The 20,684-nt window shown below is 48.7% G+C and overlaps 1 protein-coding gene across 1 annotated transcript in view; it reads left to right on the forward strand.

The window, feature by feature from the left end:
- The first annotated feature begins 258 nt into the window (after positions 1-258).
- Positions 259-20,684, forward strand: part of LOC122382984 (putative acyl-coenzyme A oxidase 3.2, peroxisomal) — a 31,860-nt gene continuing 11,434 nt past the window's right edge. Inside the window, exons 1-10 of the mRNA XM_043369011.1 lie at positions 259-335; positions 643-715; positions 3,027-3,209; positions 3,481-3,721; positions 3,957-4,062; positions 11,122-11,285; positions 11,731-11,967; positions 12,258-12,431; positions 12,943-13,170; positions 19,687-19,830. Coding sequence (XP_043224946.1) covers positions 645-715; positions 3,027-3,209; positions 3,481-3,721; positions 3,957-4,062; positions 11,122-11,285; positions 11,731-11,967; positions 12,258-12,431; positions 12,943-13,170; positions 19,687-19,830 — 1,548 coding nt within the window. The 5' untranslated portion in view covers positions 259-335; positions 643-644. The remainder of the gene's footprint in view (positions 336-642; positions 716-3,026; positions 3,210-3,480; positions 3,722-3,956; positions 4,063-11,121; positions 11,286-11,730; positions 11,968-12,257; positions 12,432-12,942; positions 13,171-19,686; positions 19,831-20,684) is intronic.

Here is a 20,684-nt window from a genome sequence, read left to right on the forward strand (position 1 = left end):
TGTTGTGCTGCCACCTGCCGTAGGTCTAGGAATCTGTTGATCAGACTTCGAGGTGACTTGCAGCCAGTGTTCTTGAGTCTTTTTGTAAGATAATATGCATTTTTCACGAGATTTAGAATGCCTTTTTCTACTTTTTTCATTACCAAGTTCAATTCTAATCTGAAATCATACAATTTTTCTCGGCGTTTGGTCCGAGATGGCCTGTCATTTGAAGAATTTTAACTTTTGTGACGTCATAGACCCAAGCAGTGTTACATAAGCTATACTCTCATTTTCTCTCACCTTGACATCTTCTTTCCGTCTGGTTTCTTTTTTCGCAGGATTGTAGCAGGAAGGTGGGTGTTTAATTGTCTATTTTCATGATTTATTGATTTCAAGTGATAGGTACATTACTGAGGTTCCTTTACAGAGTTTTGTGACTTTAGGGGCTCTTCTTGGTAGAATATTGCATATATCTAACGCCTTTTTTGTGTGAAGCTGCGACACCGAATTTGTCTCAAAAGAGCAATATTTGCATATTAAGCATCATGGATATTTTTAGCGAGTGTTATCGATTCAAAAAGCTTCATATGATGTAGGATACATTAAGATGTTGCTCTGTAAGGCATAAATATTGACATGCTTGATTCTGGTCTTTTTCAGCCATGTTTCGGTGTGCCAGTACTTGCCTGCTTCGGCAACTCTCGCAGGCCAACAAATATGGGCACCAAGTCAGGTCAGTCAAACTCCAGTCTTCTAGAATTATTTGGTGTTATCTGCATCTTTGCTCTGTGTCAAATGTATTTTGTTCTACAGTGTTTCAAACCAGTTGATATGTATTGATGCTGACTGCAGTGGTGGTGCCTCACATCCGGCATTGATTCTCCACCATGCTGCAGAGGGCTGCAGGCAGCAGTTGATATGCCACACTACTTTGGGTAATGGTTTTACACCAGTGGATTCTGACCAGGCTGAAAATCTGCACCACCCACATTTGAACTCACTCGCCTTGAATAAGATCTAGAAGACAGAAGTTGTACTATGAAATCATAAACATGTGCTTTCTGATTAGGACGCTGCAATGAAGGCCAATCATTCCCTGGCCAACCCCATTGTATTTCTCACATGTACAATATTCTCATTGGCTCTGCTCTGGTACACTGATTCAGGATAGTATGACATAAGGTCTTGTATCTCTCCACACATTGATGTGGTTGGACACTTACAAGCAGGGCTGCGGAGTTGATGGATTTTCGGCGACTCCGACTCCGACTCCGACTCCGACTCCGACTCCGACTTTAAAAAACCAGCTCCGAGTCCGACTCCGGGCAGAATTGTCGACTCCGACCGACTCCGACTCCGCAGACCTAGCAGGGCTGCGGAGTCGACAGATTTTCGGTGACTTCGTCTCCGACTCCGGCTCGGGTTTCTAAAATCGACTCCGACTCCGACTCCGGTCACAACTGTCGACTCCGACCGACTCCGACTCCGACTCCGACTCCGCAGTCCTGCTTACAAGTTATCACAAACCACTGCTGTACACATTGTTTATGTTGTTAGTCCTTCCTGTAGGTCAGCTGGAACTTGGAAGAGCATTGGGAGCCTTGGTTTGAGTCGCTCCAGGGCTAAGGTATAAAACTCCTGATGGAGATGGTCTGTCTGTGGTTGGTGGGAGCAGCCACAGCCAGTTGAAGTCAGCTGAGTGGGACAAACCATGTTTGGATTCGAAGGGCAGGCTAAATTTTGGCGTCTAAATTCTCCCGATTACCCAGAATGGCTCAACCGCATTGCAGTGGTCGGGGCTTACGTAAGAAGCTCGGCCTAAAGTGCCTATTCACAGATAACAGTAGCACTATTGAAGTTCTATTGTTATTTGTGGTCTATTCTATTTATTCATTATTAAGTGCCTTTTTCATTTGGTCTTAACCCTATTCCTGGCGGGGGGGGGGGGCCTCAGGAGCCCCCCCCCCCTGAGGTTTTTTGGTTATTTCTCCCAAACGCGTTTAGCTAGGAAGCTCAAATTTTCTGACTTTTCCTAAAAGGCTTCTACGCAACATGTCTGAAAATTTTGAGTTGATCTGACCTCAGGTCAGGTCACCAGAGGCGGTTTGGTGACCGTACCTCAGAAAAGTTTGCAATCACGCCAGAGCTAGAGTTTTTGACCGATCAATTTCTTCTCTTCAGGCTTTAGTTAGGGTACCAGTATGTGCAATTTGTATATCTCGGAATTTTGATATCGGTGACTTAAGGTCAGGTCAGTTTCGCGACCTCCCCATTATAAGTCAATGGGGGAAAAATCAACTCCCTGTTTTTACCACTAAAACGGGTCGGAATGGCCCCATATACCATACATGACTTCATATACGATCAACCTTCACTACCTTGAGGTCTGTTTTGCTGTTGGGCAGCTGTGAGGTCATGTGACGTCATCAAAGGTCACCAAAGGTTTTTGGCCAATAACTCCGTACAGGAACAAGATACAGACGCGTGGATGGTCTCATTGTGTTCAGCTCGTCAAGACGCATCGAATGATATACATGATGACCTCGAGGTCACGTGACCTGAGGTCAACCTTTGACCTTGACCTTTCGAGGTCAACATATATACCATTCGATGCGGATTGACGAGAGGATCACGATGATGCCCTTAGTTTGTTCCTATCTTGACTATGTCGAAAGTTATTCGAGAAAAACTCTCTCCATATCTAGCGCCGCCATTTTGACTTTTTCGACCCCTGTGACGTCATCTTTGACCTGACCTGAAAATGACCTTAGTAAAAATTGTAGATCTTGACCGTGCGTATCCGATGCCGTTTACCGTTTGTCGCTGCGATGTGTAGTTTTTGAGATCTGAAGGGGGGGGCCGAATCGGCCCCCCCCCCCGCCAGTTTCTTGTCCCGGCGGAGCCCGCCAGGAATAGGGTTAAGTCAGTAGAATCTGGCTTCACAAATTGATTTACTGTTAACTGCTACTATTGCTGGACTGGTGTCACGCAGTTCAGGTTTGTATTGCCCTATCCTATTAACGTTGCACGTCTGTCTGACGCAGGTGGCAGCAGGCGGCAGTGGCCGGTCTCAACAACACCATGGCTCCTGCCGAGCTGCGCGAGCGCCAGAAGGTGGCCACCTTTGACACGGCCAAGCTGACCCACCTGCTGGACCACGACAACCACGACATGCGCAACCGCTACCGCGAGTACCAGAAGGACCCGGCCACGCGCATGAAGCCCCGGTGAGTGCTGGCACCTCCGGACGGCAGACGGTGATAAGGCGTGGCTGTGGGTAAGCTGGTGTGGTCTTTGGAAAATGATGATGATGTAGTGGAACTACATGATCTTGATCTTGTTGGTTATTGTGCATGTCCAGAGTATTTTTACTGATAGTTTGTGTATTGTCGACATGACGATGATAACCATACTTGCATGGTTATGAAAAGAACTTGCAGCGTGTTGAGCAAAAATGCTCCTAAAAGACGGCAGTCTGACCTGCACACTCGTCGTCAGCTACAACATCTCACTGGAGGAGGAGCGTGAGCTGGCCCTGAAGAGGCTGAAGGCCGTCTGCGACAACGACTTCATCTCCGTCCTCAACTTCGTCGACAACCCGTACAAGATTTTCGCGGCGCACGAGCTGGTGGGCATCACCGACCCGGCCACGTGCACCAAGATGACGGTGCAGTTTAACCTGTTCGGAGGCACCGTGCTCAAACTGGGCACCAAGCGACATCACGACAAACTGCTCAAGGTATGGCCCGAGGATGATGTCGCAGGTGATGGTGTTCGTGCTCTTTTAGGCGGCGAGAGCTTGAGTGTTGAGAGGGGTATGAGTCGCTGAGTTGTTGAGAGGGGTATGAAAAAGGATATCTTTGGGAGAGGAAAAGCACGCTCGCACCGCTGAGATTGATGTGAGACCGTCACAGTGCCACCAATATACCGGTATTCTACACTCCGCTCTACTAACAGTGATCACCCTCCGCCAGGGTATCGACACTCTGGAGGACGTCGGCTGTTTCGGCCTCACCGAGCTCGGATACGGCAACAACGCTGTGGAGATGGAGACCACGGCCACTTACGACAAGGAGACAGGTCAGTCTCGGCGCTGCGGGATGATCCGCGGGGTGTGGAGTGAGGCCTGTTGGGTGCGGAGTCGGATTTTGGATGAAGCTGTTGAACAGAGGAACATGAGATGACGAAGTTTTAGTCACATGGGGTATATTGTGTGCTCTGCGTTTTATTCTATGGATTTTTTTCGGAAATGATTTGGTGAACAGAGCGATTGAATGCAAAGTGTGGATGGTTCGGAGGCCGGGCTGGCCGGGACTATTTCCACTGAGTGTGGTACTATGGGACTTTGAGCCCAGTGTCCCGAGTGTAGCTGATCGCTGACCTATCACCGGACGTAGTAACGAGCGGCGACGAGCTGCTCTGTTTACATAGACAGGGTGCACTTTGAACCTTGGCTGGCCGTGACTTGACGCTTTCCCTACTGGACGGGCTACGTTTTGGGACCATTGCGTAGTTTATTTGGTTTTGCGTGTCTTTCTATCACTCCCGATGTTTGACTTAGCCTGTAAAAATCCAGAAACTAGCTGGAACCGTTACAGAAATGACCTCTTCTTTCATCTCAGTTTTGCTATCCGAAATGGGCATGAGAAATGGTCACCGCCGTGCAGGGTTACCCAAGTCTATCTATATGGCTCGCCATTTTGAGCATTGATAGCCATGCCGAATATGGCTTGCTTCAGTTTACGATAACGGCTATGCGATTAGCTCGTGCTGTTGACTCATCCGGTATTCGGGCCCATCGTCTCCCGATTAATTCACTGTCCAACTGCAACCGGCTGCCCCTCTCTATTTCCTCATCCACCTCTCGCCACAGCTGCAGTATCGCCGGCCCTGCACTGTACGCAGCTGTCAGTCTCTCCGATCGTAGGAGCGCCTAGTGCCGGACGGTGGAGGGAAGGAGGAGGGGAGGGGTAGGATATTGGGCGGCCGGCCAGGGCTGTGACGTCAGGAGGTGGACCGGACGGCTGACTGTCATTGAGAGGCGGCCGCTGAGGCAGGGGGTGGGGCGGTGACGTCAGCAGGCCGGAGAGGAGGGGGAGGGGCAGCGGGAATACGAGTGAAGCTGTGTCTCATCTATGATTTGACGATATTAGGACCATTTTAGCTGGTTTCCAGATTACTGAAATCCTGACACTGGTGTACTGGGAGGCTGGAATAGAAAAATACTAGCGTGAAGCTTGCATTTTACAGTTTTTTTTTGGGGGGGTAGGGGTGAGAAAGGGTAAAAAGGGTTTTTTAATTTTAAAATTCGATGCAACCTTAGACCTTAAAATACTGGCACAGGGCACTCATCCATACCAGGCCTTCTCGTCAGCTTGTGTCATCATCAGCTGGTGTCAAAAAAGTGAATCACTTTTTTACGCAAGGGACCCACATTTCTCTAAACCGTTATCTTACTTGGACGTTTTCTACACCCGGCAGTTTTTCATCTCGTCCTACCCAGAACTAGCAAGGTTATCGTGTTTTTGTCCTGCCCAGTGCGCAGTGTTTTGGTTATGGGCAGATGCTCGTTTGTTTGCCCTTGTTTACCGGTTGTACCGTTAGGTGTTAGCTCTCCTATTTGGTATGTGGCTGCCATATTTACGGGCGTCTTCTTAAATAATTTTTTTCCTTTCATTTCGTTTCAGTTTTATCTGAGTTGGATCATCAGGAATCATTTTGTTGCTATGGGGTAATCGGATGTATTCCTCCATGCTGACTAAGATTGTCACTTAGCTAAGATAATCAAATATCTAAGATTGCCCTATGGCTAAGATTGTCACTTGGCTAAGATTGTCACTTGGCTAAGATTGTCACTTGGCTAAGATTTCACTTGGCTAAGATTTCGCTTGGCTAAGATTGTCCTATGGCTAAGTTTTTCCGATGGCTGTCCAATGGCTAAGATTTTTCTATGGCTAAGACTATCACATGGCTAAGATTTTCACCTGGCTAAGGTTTACTAATGGCTAAGATTGTCCTATGGCTATTGGCTAAGATTGTTATATGGCTTAGATTGTCCTATGGCTAAGATGGCCACATTGCTAAGATTGTCCTATAGCTAAGATTTTCCTATGGCTAAGATTGTCCTATGGCTAAGACCGTCCAATAGCTAAGATGGCCACATGGCGATGATGGTCAAATGGCTAAGATTGTCCTTTGGCTAAGATTGTCCTATGGCTAAAATTGTCCTTTGGTTAAGGTTGTCATAATATGGCTTAGATTGTCCTATAGCTAAGATTGTCCTATGGTTAAGGTTCAACCTTAATGTTGTCATATGGTTATGCTTTTCATATGGCTAAGATTGTTATATGGCTAAGACTATCGTATGGCTAAGATTGTCCATGGCTAAGATTGTCATGTGGCTAGATTGTCCTATGGCTAAGTTTGTCCTATGGTTAAAATTATCATATGGCTATGCAGGGGCGTCGTTTTGTATAGGCCTGGGAGTGCCCGAGCACTACCAATGTTCAGCTGAGCACTACCAATGTGTTGTTGTTTTCTTCACTTATTGAGAAAATTGCATTCAAACATGTCATACAAATAAAATGAATGAGGTTCTTATGTATAAAATCAACATGATAGCAAGTAAATATATATGTTTTCAAATATAACCCTATGTTCAATGATTGACTGAAAGGAAGATGCCACAGCTCAGGTGTGGTGTACCAGCTCACGTGTGAACTGTGTAACCAGAGTTATGTTGGTGAGACGGGACGTTCGGTGCGCCTCCGCTACAACGAACATTTGCGAGATGCTAAAAACAAGCGGAATGACTCCCCGTGGGGCGAGCATTTCCGAACACAGCATCCCCAGTGTCGGCCGGGACCCCGTAATGTAAGGTCAAAGATTCTGCAGGCATGCGATGAAAGTAGAGGCAGGAAAATAGCGGAGTCTCTTTGGATCAAACAGATTCGTCCAGCTCTAAACAGCAACATAGCGGCCTGGGCCATCATTTAAAGGGTAACGAGTCATAGACCACGGGAAAGAAATGAGATACTGATCCTGTCCTGTAGTACTCTAGCATTTACAACTTCGCTATTGTAACGTCTTCTGTTCTGATGCCTTTGCCACTGTTTCACTGATCATGTGTGTGTATTGATGACAAGTGGCTTTTATATTCAACCATATTGATGAATGAATGAATGAAGGACTGAATAATTGGATGATTGTATGAATGAATGAATGAATGTATGAATGTATGGATGAACATGAATGATTGAACGATTGAGTATTGTTTCGAGGTTTGAATGAATGGTTTAATGGTAAAGTACCTATACTCTTTGATGTAAGATGGTGGCCTTTGATGACTTGATTGTAAAATTATCTATAGCTGAGTGATGTGTGAGTACATGGATGGTTGGATGTTTGACTGATTGCAGGGCTCGATGGTTGAATAGACGACTAGATGCTTGTGGTCTAGTGATCGATAGATGATAGGGATGAATTAACCCTATTAGTGGCAGGGGGGGTTGTTTTTATCCACCCCTCAGGTTTTTCGGGAATATCTCCGAAACCGCTGAAGCTACGATGCTGAAATTTTCTGACTTTTCCTAAAACTAAATTGGGCACATTCCCTGAAAATTTCAAGTTCATAACTTTACCAGGGGCGGCTCCAGAGCACTGGGAATTGGGGGTCCTATTCGTGAAGCGAGTCATTTGGGCGAAGATCACGATGCTGCACCAGTTTTACGAACAGTGAATGAAAGGTATCATGTGATAACATATACAAAGTTATTGTGCATCCTCTTTTGACACGTTTTTGCTATAATAGGCGGATCCAGGCGTCCAAAAAGGGGGGTTATTTTTTACCTTCCAACATAGGTGCCCTGACACCGCCTATGCATGACCAATACAATTTTAGTCGTTCTCTCATAAGAAAATTGTAACATAACAAGACCATTGCCACCCTTTTTAGAAACAGTACCAACAAAAACCTTATTTACTATACTTTTTGTGTACCCCCAATCTCAATGATCTGTATCCGCCTATGATTTTTGAAAATGCATATTTTTAGGATCCATGTGAATTCCTGGTTCATTCTCTATCGATCGGCAAAAGTTGCGTTAAGATTGGTTCAGAAACCTGGCCGTGATAAACAGTCTAAAATGTATCTGCAATTTGCCCGTTTTTACCCCCCTCTACCCCCCTATTGATATTTTTAATTTTATTTTTTTTAGAAATGTAGATCTCGTTAAGCCAAATCGAATGCCGTTTGAATTTTGAAAATCGGCCGGTTAGATCTCGAGATATCAAGGGGGGGTCGTAAACAGCCCCCCCCCCCCTGCCACTAATATGGGGTAGCCAGGAGCCTGCCACTTAGGGTTAATGTGTAAATTGTGGACACATGTACTATATTTATATGAAAGGGTACATTATGAACATTTCAACTGTAAGATGGTTGTCTATTTTGCGCGAGAATTTACCAATGTGAGACTTTCTAACTTAGCTGTTATCGACATATTCTGGCGCTGTTGTGACTAAATGATTTAATTTGCAATTCTGAACTGAAGAAGGACAGTGTCCGAAATATATTCATTTTGTACTTAATTTTGGAACCTTTTGCATTTCGCAATCATTGAACATAAGGTTATATTTGAAAACATATATATGTCATAATGCTGTTCATACAAGTACTTCGCCATTTACTCGTGATAGCAAGTAACTTCAATGGTAAGTGGTAACTATTGATGAAAATCTATAGACTTACTCCACAAGTAGATTGAATTTGAATTGGTTGACCAATTCAATCTTCTTGTAGCGTACCTAAGTCCATAAATTTCCATCAATACCTAGGTATCATTTTCACTTTCCACATCATGTTATTACGTCAAGTAATTTCAAGTTATGTGATACCTACCTACCTACCTACCTACCAAGTTTCACAATAGTCAGGGGCGTCGTTTTGTATAGGCCTGGTAGGGCCCGAGCCTTACCAATGTTTATTTGGGCCCTACCAATGTTCGCTGAGCCCTACCAATCTTTTGTCACTTATCAGTTGATAAAAAAATCAAAATAAACAGATAAGCAAATATTAAATAAGCACATATGCAAGTACATAAATAAGGTTCTAGCCACAGTAGGTGCATGTAGCTGACAATGAGGTTTCACGTGTCTAGGACTCCGGTCCTTAATGGATTTTAAGAGGCTCGAAAACGCAATTGGTTATAGAGGTCCATAACTGCCTCTGAGTCCCGCACACCACGCGACCGCCCCTAATAGACCCCGATCCGTCTCCACACCAGCCGCTGGAGGCCCTACACCGACTTCGGAAGGTGCCGCGGTGCTCCAGAATAGGCCATAGGTATATTGATTTGAGTGGGTGATGCAGCCTGATTCCCCAGGGTTCAACGCCAGGTCATTACCGCATCAGACCCCGAAAGCTGAAGCTCGTAACTACGAGGGGCGTTCAAAAAGTTTCGGGCCGAACAATGAAGGAGTTGGAATTTTGGCCTGCAAGGCGGTGTGTTAAATGATGTGTTATTGGGATGTCCACTTACGCAAATTAAGTAAGTGGCCATTAATTAAGTCTCTTCTGTGATTGATTCGGGCTTCTATTCGCAGCATGGTTCGCCATTTCGGATAGGATGGGCGACGCCCAGAAGAGAGCAGTGATTCGTTTCATAGTAGTTAGTGCAGAAAAGGCACCAAGCGTTAACCCTCGCCCTGGGCATTTTTCATAACACGGCCTGGCAGGGGGAGGGGTCGATGCGACCCCCCTCCGCTCGTCAACTTTCCAAAACAGGGGCACACAATTGATGATGTGCGTCCATTCGATAAACATCGAGGAGAGGCTATAGGGAAGCTGACGTAAAGTGTGCACCTGATCCGCGACCACGCACCTGCGTACATGGGCGGGATGACGAACAGTGAAGCGATGAGCTTCGAGTTGTTGTCGCATCCACTTTTTTCTCTCCGAACCTTGCACACTCTGGTTAGTGGTTGCCACCTCTTCCCCAACATAAGAAAATTAGCAGCGGCAACCTCGCTAACAGCAGGGAGACGAAATCAGCCGTCTTGGACGTGCAGGATGGGTCCAAAACCCACTTGGTTATGGAGGCCTTGAGGGCTCTCGCGAAGCGCTGCGCGAAATGTGTTTGTCTTAACGGTGTTTATTTGAATAAATGAACTTTTTGGTCTAATGAGTCGATGCTGTATCTCTCTGCTCCTTCATGGTCGGGCCCGTAGCTTTCTGAACGCCCCTCGTACTGTCATCCTTTTATTTTGGCAAGCAGGTCTTTCTAGCTATCGTTGTGTTTCCAGTCCTCGTTAGTTGTCGAACCCTTCAATTGGCGTGGGTCTTCAAAACCGTTCCTGGCCCCGCAGCCGTCTTTTTTAGTCGGCTTGGGCCCTCAAAGCTGTTCCTGTCCCCTTTCAGCACAGCCGTCCTTTTAAGTCGATGTGGGCCTCTTTCAGAATGGCGTGCATTCCTCCGACACTATTGCCTATATAACTGCACGTTTTGTGCATGGCGTCCGGTGTGGACCCAGATTTCCAAAGTTTTTTTTTGTGTTTTTTTTAGATTTCGGTTAGTCTTGTCAATGACCAGGGCGAAAAATAAGTGGCCGAAATCCGATGAGAAAGGCAGATTTGGGGGTACCCTACCTTGTAAGCCCCGTCATATATGGCCAGCCGCCGCCTTTGGGCACTACCAATCATTTTCGGAAAACGACACCCCTGTGGCTATGCTTTTCATATGGCTAAAATGGCCATATAGCTAAGATTGTCATATGGCTAAGATTGTCCTATGGCTAAGATTGTTTTATGGCTAAGATTGTCCTATGGCTAAAATGGTCACATGGCAGAAATGGTCAAATGGCCAAGATTGTCCTATGGCTAAGACTATCGTATGGCTAAGATTGTCCTATAGCTAAGAATGTCATATGGCTAAGATTGTCCTATGGCTAAGATTGTTATATGGCTAAGATCGTCCTATGGATTGTCCTAATTGTTTATTGTCCTAGATGGCTTAGATTGTTCTATGGCCAAGATTGTCACTTGGTTAAGATTATCGTATGACATGGTATGGCTAAGATTGTCCTATGGCTAAAGTGGCCACATGGCTAAGATGGTCAAATGGCTAAGTTTTTACTCCGCCCTCAGACGAATTCATCGTGAACACACCGACTACTCTGGCCCAGAAGTACTGGATCACCAACGGCGCCATCCACGCCAAATGGATCGTGGTGTTTGCGCACCTGAAGATGGGCGACACCAACCACGGCATCCACGGCTTCCTGGTCCGCATCAGGGACGACGACATGAAGGTGATGATGGAGGAAGGAGGAGGGGGTCACAGGGCTGGAGCAGGATAATTGGTGGCCGGGGATGGTGTGGGATGGTTGTTGGTTGGCTTGTTTTTATGATGGTTATGCGTTTATTTGATTGCAATTTTTTACATTTTGATTTCCTGGGATAAGCTTGATGATCTTTGCCTTGTGATCAAGTATCCCTCAGTCTTTCCATATTTGGTACCTTTGGTTAATGCTTGTGTTTGACGAGTTACACTTCTTCTAGTGCTACAATAATAAGTTGATAACAATTACCGTTTCGGGCTCTTTTTTCAATCATTGAGCTATCCGTATGCTAATCTGAGCGCCTACCAATTACAAATCATGTGCGTTTAATGAAGTTGTGTAATGTGTACCGTCGAGTTACTCTCTCACATCTCTCTACTTCCTTCTCTCACTCCTTCCCACTACCTTCGATCAGGTTCTCCCCGGCGTCACTGTCGAGGACATGGGCTACAAGATCGGCCTGAACGGCGTCGACAACGCTAAGCTCTCCTTTGACAACGTGCGCATCCCCCGGGAGCACCTGCTCAACAAACACTCGGATGTGTCCGCGGACGGAGAGTTCAAGTCGTCCATCCAGGGCGCCCGGAACCGCTTCCTGACGGTGGCCGACCAGCTGCTCGCCGGACGGATCTGCATCGCGTCCATGTCTGTGGTGAGTGGTTGGGAGAGGGTATAGGAAAGGGGGGATGATCAGAGAATGATCAGTTTTTGGAGTGAATGGAATGGGAGGAAGGATTTATAGTGTCATCTGACTCATGATGCTCGATTTTCACCATATATCATTTTCATCGCTGTTTTATTTCCATACAGCGGTGCATTTATATAACATCCCCGTCGTTGCTGTCTGTCATCGTTTTGGCAGTCTGGTTTAACATTACATAACCCTCTATTCTCATCTCGCTACCACACGCTGTAATCTAACCGTCCGCCCGCTCTGCGCAGGGAGGCACCAAGGCGGCGCTGGCCATCGCCGTGCGGTACGCGGCCACCCGGCTGACGGTCGGACCCCGCGGAAAGTCGGACATGCCAATCCTGATGTACCAGCTGCAGCAGCGTGCTCTTCTGCCCCTCATCGCCCAGTCAGTCGCCACAAACCTCGCTGTCGACTACGTGAAGGTGAGTGGCGATGACAGCGCCTCTGGTGGTTGGGGATGGAAACTGAGTTTGATAGGTGGCGCTGCGTATGGTCAAAGCGACCCGTTGGATGGTGGTTGGAATTTGCCGGCCCCGATAACTTGTTTTGTCGTGGCAAAAATGAGAGCTGGTTTTGGGAGACATGTGCGCCATCGTTTTCCGGTATGGCGCAGCACTGGGAAATGGGAGCGGTCCCTGACCTCGCCAGGTTAACCGTACATGGGATTACGGCTGTTATTTTAGGCTGTTTTGTGTGGTTTATTCGATGTCTATGCTTCTTATGGAAAGCCACACTTCATTGTGACGTGCTAGTGTTCGAAGTCAAGTAGAAAACGAACCTCGGGTATACACTTGGAAGTGTGTGACCTTATGTATCTTCAATAATTATGTTCAAAGTAGCCAAACAAAACAAAATTCACATTCCCGTGTCATATAACTATTTTCCGGCCATCCCTCCCCATACCGCCCATCTCACCGTCCCTCTTCCCCTCAGGAGCGGTGGGCCGAGCAGCCGGCCGACGGCTCGGAGCACGCCGAGATCGTCACCATGTGCTGCGCCATCAAGCCGATGGCCTCGTGGCTGTTCGAGCGGGTGGTGACCACGTGTCGCGAGCGGTGCGGCGGCGCCGGCTACCTGGCCTGCAACCGCTTCGGAGAGATGATGGGCTCGGCGCACGCGGCCATGACGGCCGAGGGTGACAACTCGGTGCTGATGCAGAAGGTGAGGTTGGACAGGAGGTGGGCATGGAGAGGCAGCTGGAGGTCGGGGCTTAAACAGAGGAAGGTGTATGAGTTTAAAGGATTGGGATGCCGGATTGCTGAGAACGGACGAGAAATTTAGACAGATGGCTGTAAGATTCTTGGAATGGAAGCGGGTATGTCGAGCTTTGACATTTAAAAACGGTTTGAAATATGAGCTTACGTTGTTGACGTAAGTTTCGGTGACCATTGATTAAATTGGTCAGCTAGCTGGAGATCTGCTCAACTGTCGGAAATGGGTGGGGCCTGGGTGGGGCCTGCAGGAACTGATACAAGATAATGCATGTTTACGTCTAATATGCCAGTCGTAGTGCTGCAGGTTTCAACCCAGAGTGAGATGTTTGGTGGATATTACCTTAGCAGAAATAAGGCGTGCCGCACAAAGGCGTTGGTTCTACAAGGCTCTGACTTCCTGGTCTTGGCCCTGCTCCGGTACCGGTGGAGCCGTTTGAACTGTGGCTTCACTAACCGAAATAACAGAGGATTAGCCTTGTAACTGCGTGCGGAGCCGAGCGGACGAGGGGGTGGTCGTTACCTAGAAACCCTTGACAGAATTGATACTTTTTCTCCATTTAGCATGCTATAGAAAGCACGGTTTGGTGTCAGTTATGTCCTCGACGCTTCTGATGTAGGGGGAGGTGTGCCTACGCCCTTTGTATCAGTAAGGCTGGAAAATCGTTTCTTCTTCACTGATAATTCGTATTTGCTAGTCAGGCTTCTGCTCTACCGCTATTACCATGATTATTTTATTTTAAATTGATCACCTTGATCCTCGCTAGAGCCTTACTTCACTCAGCGGGCTAACTCAGCTGTCGACAAATCCAATGCCTTCTTATCGACCTGGCTAAGACCGCGGAGGTCGATCGATAGCTTACCATCGACCTGTGACCCCGACAGGCTCCCCCCTCCCCCCCCCCCCCCCCCCCGGATGTCAGTCACCGCTCGAGTCGACGGCCTGTAATCAACCTGCGACATTATTGGACCGATCAAGGCCCCAGCTGTTGTGCAGGCGTCTGACGTCACTGGGTTGACGGAGACGGCCGTGATTGATTACTAGTGACGTCATCGGGTCGGACGGAGAAGGTTCCATGGATTGATTTTGTCCTGGTGTTGCTGTGTGGTCGGGCTGTTTGTTGCTAAGTTGTTCATAAGTTGTTTTTTTATGGTTGAGGTGTGTCCCATTGTTTCGTCACTGTTTGTATGGTCTTGTTTTGAGACATGTGACGTGGTATCTTGATGCGGTTTCTTCCTTTGTATACCTATCGACCTGTTGCACCCTCCGCCGGCCGCCCCGTCCCCTGTACCGCCCCGTTAGGTCGGGCCCCGCCCACCGCCCGCCCTGCCACGCCCCTGTTCCCCTCCCTCCCTCCGCTCGGCTCAGCTGACACCCCCCTCCCCGCCCCCGCCCCGTCCACCGACCCGCTCTGCCCCACTTCCGCGGTGGTCCGAGGGGGAGGGTGCGCGGGGGGGGGGTATCGATTCGCCGACTGCGGGCTGCGTACCCAGCGCTGCTGCTGCCGCTGCTGCCACTGCCGCTGCCGCTACTGCTGTTCCGTTCTCTGCCAGTAGCTCTTGGGACACTTGCCGACCGACTGGACACTTGTGCAGCGCTATTGTTGAGATTTTGGTTTCAGTCGATAAATGGTAGCGCCAAATTAAGGCACATTTGGTACACCTGTGTGGTGTGGAGGCTTATCACTATTCAAGGAAAATCGAATAATGTGGAACTTTTTTAATTGAATTGAGTCACATCTGGCTTGGCCACCAGGGTTTTCTTCATATCAGCCCGTTATTGTGAGGCCAAAAAAGTATCTTCCATATAATAGCACTTTCGACGGGGCTTGGAAATGGCCACTCCTTGCGGTTATTTCTCGATGCTCCTTTACCTCTTTGTTGTGGCCAGCTACCCCGCTGTTCAGTCGTTAACTAAAATCCTCAGTATATGCAATTGTCCCAGTTATAAGATTTTTTTTCCCGGCGTTGAGCCGCGGATCTGGTTCAACACCTGCGACTCGAAGGACGCGCTTTAACACGGAGATATGCATGCCGAGGTGTTGAAATGGGGCTTGTGCCTAATACCATGTTCACGCGAGTGCTATCACATTGTAGTAGGTATAGTCAGTGTCGAGGCTGTCGGAATGCAGTTTCAGCCTTGCCTTTTTATGATCAATTTTGTAACATGCCGTGTTTCAGACGCCATGGTTTTGCCGGAACTCGTAACTGCTGAAACACCAGAGAACACAAATAGGAAAACTCTGTGCCTTGCCCACTGCTTTGGTATCTGACTGATCAGGCTGTCATTGTCTCATTGACACCCGTCTATTTTCCGTCGTTAACCGTTGACCTTCAGCCGACTGATTGAGAGCCAGTTTGTTTCACGGTCAAATGAGAGCTGGGTCTGCTGTGATCGTGACCGAGATGACCTCTGCGATAGCGGCCGACCCCGCAGTTAACCGGCCACAAACCCGAGTATACGGGCCGCCAGCCGCCCGCTCGGCCTCGCTCTCAATACGGCCAGCACAGCGCCGCCAGCGCCCATCATGGTCTCCTCTCATGGTACTGATCCCAATGTAAACACATGTGCTAACAGCGGGCAGTTTGCTCGCGACTATATCTGGGAGCAGTCTCTGCTATGGAGGCGTGTTGCTGGGGCTGCTCAGAAGACGCCATCAGGCGACGGCGGCGACTCGGAGTCGGGCGTCGGCTGGCGATGCGACGCCCCAGCACAGTCGTCAATACGGACCTGTTGCCGTCTTATGGCGCCGGGGGGGGGGGGGGGGGACGGTGGGGACAGCAGGGTTCGGCAGGGCGGCGCCTGGTGGTCACGCAACGTCTTTGCAGAGCTCGGCTGCAGACTGATGGCCCTGGCTGTCTGGATGACGGTCTGAATGTCTGAGCGTGTCTGGAGAGGCTGTTCAATAGTGTCTGGCTGTGGCAGACGAGTGACCTATTATATTCTTTGTAGACAGACATCATTTTTGGCATCTCTGGTCGATAGGGTCCGTTATTTGTTGATGAATCCTCTGGAATGATCTGGATTAGACTGTTAATGTATCTCCCATATCTTGTCTTTGTCTATGTCTCCGTCCCTCCCTTCCCTTCCAGTCTATCCAGTCTATTCGCGTCTGTGAAGCCGCCTGACCTGGTCTGTCCAATCAATACGTCGGCTGGCTGGCCGGGCCGCAGCCGGTCCGACATTTCCGTCTGCCCGGTAACCGGCTGCAGCTCGGCGCTTATTACCTGTCTGGCTGAGAGAGTGCCGCGCCAGCGCCTCCCGTCAGACCCGGCCCGTGTTCCACCCGTCCTCAGCGACCCCGGGTCGTGTGCAATGCTGAGCTCCCAGCAGAACCTTCTCTCTCTTTACACAGAAGGGTTCCACCAGCTTCCGCTACTCCCCAAACGCTATTTGTCGTGTGTGCTTCCAACCATTATTATGAGATTAGCGAATTGCGACGGTGTTCCTTGTCTCGATTTTGGGACAATCGTTTGCAAATCCGGGCTCGGTGGGCGACCTTGGCCCAGAGGCACCTAATGCTGAGCTCAGGGAGCTGCCAGATATCTGGCAACCCCTCAATCGCTTTATACTTTCAGCCCGGCCGCGCATGCATTGGTGCGGCCAAGGTGTTCGAGATGTTGCTACAACAATAGCAAGGAGGAGGTTCGGTCTCGATTTTTGCACAATACGCATTGTGTTCGCTAGAATAATCGTGCGGTTCGTTGAGTTCAAGGCTGTCGCGACTCGCGGAGGCCAGTCCGATCTAGGAATGCGTTGGTATTGAGTAGGAATGACAGTGAAAGTGACTTGACTGCAGGGAGGAACGCAACGCTGAACGTCTTACCGGATTTTTAGGAAGTCGAAGGACTAGCTGCTGTTTTTGGCTCCAGTGTTACTCTGCGCTCGATTGTTAAGGCTATCTTTCTAGTCGCCCGTGAAATGCAAACGTAACAAACATATGGCTTGCCCTTTGTTTATTTACGGTTTATTACTGTCATATCACGCTTCGGGAGCATGCACTAAGGCGTGGCCTCCTCTCTCTCTCGTCCATGTTTTGCCGGTAACCTCGGCAGCAGTGGTCTCGGGGCACTGTGAACGGCCATTGCCCCGCGCTGGGTCTGCCTGGAGGGCCGAACTGACCCCGTTCCCGGTGGGCCGAGCGGCCGTGACGCCGGTTTGTTTACACCCCGCCCCGCCCCCTGACCTGCCCCTCCCCACCCCCAGTCAGCTGGAGAAGTAGGGGGAGGGGAGGGGGTGGGCCGCGGCGCCGCGCCGGGGCCATGGCGGCCTTGGTTCGCGGCCGAGCCGAGTCGGGTTTCGCAGCGGCTTAGTACAAAGGCCTGCCGCCGGCTGCTGCGGCTGGCGGAAAAAGGAACGCGGATGGCAGAACTGGTTTCTGGGGTTGGCGGAGACATGACAGCGGCCCGATCAGATCAAGGATAATGGTTTGATTATCACTTGAGCGGAGCTGGGCTGCCCACGGCAGGCTGAGGCTGATAATATGGGCTGAGTTATAATAGGCTGTCGAACTTTGCTTTAGCAAGGTGAGTCATCATTGAGACTTAGTCATGACGAGGCCAACCGCCCACCAATGCATGCCTCTGCTCGGTATCAAGGTAACAACCTGTATCTGTGCACGGATAAGTCGAGGCTAACAACACGGCACACGGGCCAACGACTGTATGATTTGAACATAACTACCTTCTCAAGCGGCGTCGCTTTGAAGAGATTTTCAAGAATCTATACAAAGAAAAACATTGCGACTTCTGTAGACTTCCGTGTCAGTTTCTCATGTTTCTCATCATCCAATCTTACCGCTCTATTTCTGCATATTTCACCCGAAGACTCCGTGCCGTACAGTTCAATATCCAGCTGTCATTCTGAGTTGAGACTTGCGACGCGTGTCTCCATCTAAGCCGACCCGGTTCCACTGGGCCCAATCTCACCAAGTGCGGTAAACTCAATTTGGGGTAAAATACCAAACTACCCCACTCCGTAACTACAAAAATAGTTAATTGGTTAATTGGTGAGATTGGGCCAAGTGCCCAACCTCACCAAGCTAGTTTAACTAATTTCGGGGTAGTATTTTTGTAGTTACGGAGTGGGGTAGTTTGGTATTTTACCCCAAATTGAGTTTACCGCACTTGGTGAGAATGAAGTACCTCCCATGTTGGTTTGGCCCAAAACCTGGTCATCTGGTGGTCGGACTGGTCCATCCAGTTGGGGCCACCTCTGCCGGTCGGCGTGCGCGCGTGGCTGTAATATGTTGCCGCATGCGGCTTTCCAACAGAGGTGGTTTGCAGTGAGCTCGTGGTACTGCCAGGAGTGCTGTTGCAATATTTGGGTGGCTACACGGAATTAGTACTTTTGACTGTAATAGAACAATGCATGGTTAGATTAAAAATACGCTTATGCCATATATGTAACTCCGAATGGATCGTGGTCCAAGCAGTCGTCCAACTGCGTAAATAAGGCAGGAGCCCTCCATTTTGGAATGTGTGAAATAAAATTATGACGAAGACAATTATCGCATGGCTTAGTATAAAAGGATTCTGTTATTATTTCATGCAACGCCCTGATGGAAGACAGGTTTGGTGATGCAATGTCATCTACACAGAATTTCCAATAGCTATGTTTTTACTTGTATTGGAAGTTTTATTTTGTGTATTTTCAAGCCACTGATAGAACGTTACATCATATTGCAAAACACAGGCGTGATGACTCTGTTCCAAGCTGTTATGTGTCTGTTCTGATCTTCAGACTTCTATGTCTCTCTGTGTTTAGTTGTTCGTTCGTGAGTTCGCCTCTCGCTCCCTCTGTTTTGTAACTTTGAGCGAGACACGTTGCCTGCTGCAACCGAGCCTGTTCTGTGACGCTGAGCCTTGTCTGGAGGAGTTTCTTCACTCTCTGGTGTCCATAGCGTGCCTGGCTCCAGTCTCTCAGTCCCCGTATACCGTGTAATTCAGCTCCTCGCGTGAGCGGGCGATATCGACCCGTAAACAAACAACTCATTTTGAACCGGTGGGCCGACATCGCCACTGCAAGATGAATGGAATCGGTCTGGTCTAAATTGATGCTTCCGTCGACCTGGGAGATTGGGCTAGTGACCAGCTAACCATATCGGACTTGACCTGGCCTCTTTCCCAGTCGAAGAGTTCCCGATCTGGCCCTGCCTAATTCGATGTGACATGGCCCGTCGTATGACTTGACCCGTGTCAGTCTGTATTCGACGTGATAGCTGTCTGAATCTTATTGACCAGTTGTTGTTCTGACTCCTACCGGACCTAGCATCTAACATCAAGCTTACCTTATCCACAGCTAATAGCTTAATCACATACACAGCTTATCCGCAGTGAAGCAGACCCAGTAGTTCTGTCACCAACCCGACCTGACCTCTGATCCCCCCGCCCTCTTTTTCCCTCAGGTGGCCAAGCAACGTCTGTCGGCGCTCACTAACCTCTCCCCTCCCCTCTCCGCCCTCAGGTGGCCAAGGAGCGCCTCTCTGCGTTCATGCCGTCCATGCCGGAGCCGGTGGATGTCGACCTGGACGACACGTCTGTCCTCCACCAGCTGCTCATCTCGCGCGAGAACCTCGCCTTCGGACTGCTCGGCATGAAACTCATGAAGGTAGGGAGTGTGAAATGTATGAAACTCATTAAGGTACGGAGTGTGAACTCTATGAAACTCATGAAGGTAACGTAATGAAACTTATCAGGTATGGACGACAAACGGATGGGTGGATGTGTGGATGGGAACCTGCCGCTTTTCGAATGTGCTGTTAGGGAGTATGGCTGGTCCCACTTCAAAATGCCACCTTTATTATCAACTGAGTTTAGGCATATTAGCTGGTTTTTTTCGGGATGATACGCCTATAGTCCCGTTGTCGTCATACTTACTGTTAACGCCAGACCTCTTGAGACCCTAATTTTTCGCGATTATTTTTAAATGCATAGAGGAATTTCAACCAAGCTCAGGACATGGCCGTTTCAAGACCTGCCGAAACTTTTACAATTTAGAATTATTTTGTCGCCATTTCAATATTTCAGGCACTTCTCATTGACTCGTAATGTTAAATTTCGAGCAAGATTTTCACCCGGCGGGTAGAGGCTATCACCAGTCAGTCTGTGATACGTTATGACGTCACAGCTAAGCCCCGCCTCTGTGGTCTTAGCCTGCGGCGGTTTCGGGCCGGCGCGCGGTCACTCGCGCTGTGGCGGGGAGCGGGGACGGTCGAGCGGTGCCGAAAGCCGGCGGAGTTGTGCGTAACGTCTTGTCTGACAGTGCCCAAAGAGCGACATGATGACTGAGGAGCCATAAATGCTCAATGCGCATTGCTTGTACATTGTACAATGCTGATATGTTCACTGATATTTGTTTTATTTTTTATAAGCTGCAACTGACTGACAGATGGAATATAAATGACATAAGGTTAGGAAATATTCACCTGCCTATGGCGTTGCAGATAATGCGATAATGGGATG

Source organism: Amphibalanus amphitrite, unplaced genomic scaffold (genome assembly GCF_019059575.1).
Source record: "Amphibalanus amphitrite isolate SeventyFive unplaced genomic scaffold, NRLGWU_Aamphi_draft 000152F_arrow, whole genome shotgun sequence".
Lineage (NCBI taxonomy): Eukaryota > Metazoa > Arthropoda > Thecostraca > Balanomorpha > Balanidae > Amphibalanus > Amphibalanus amphitrite.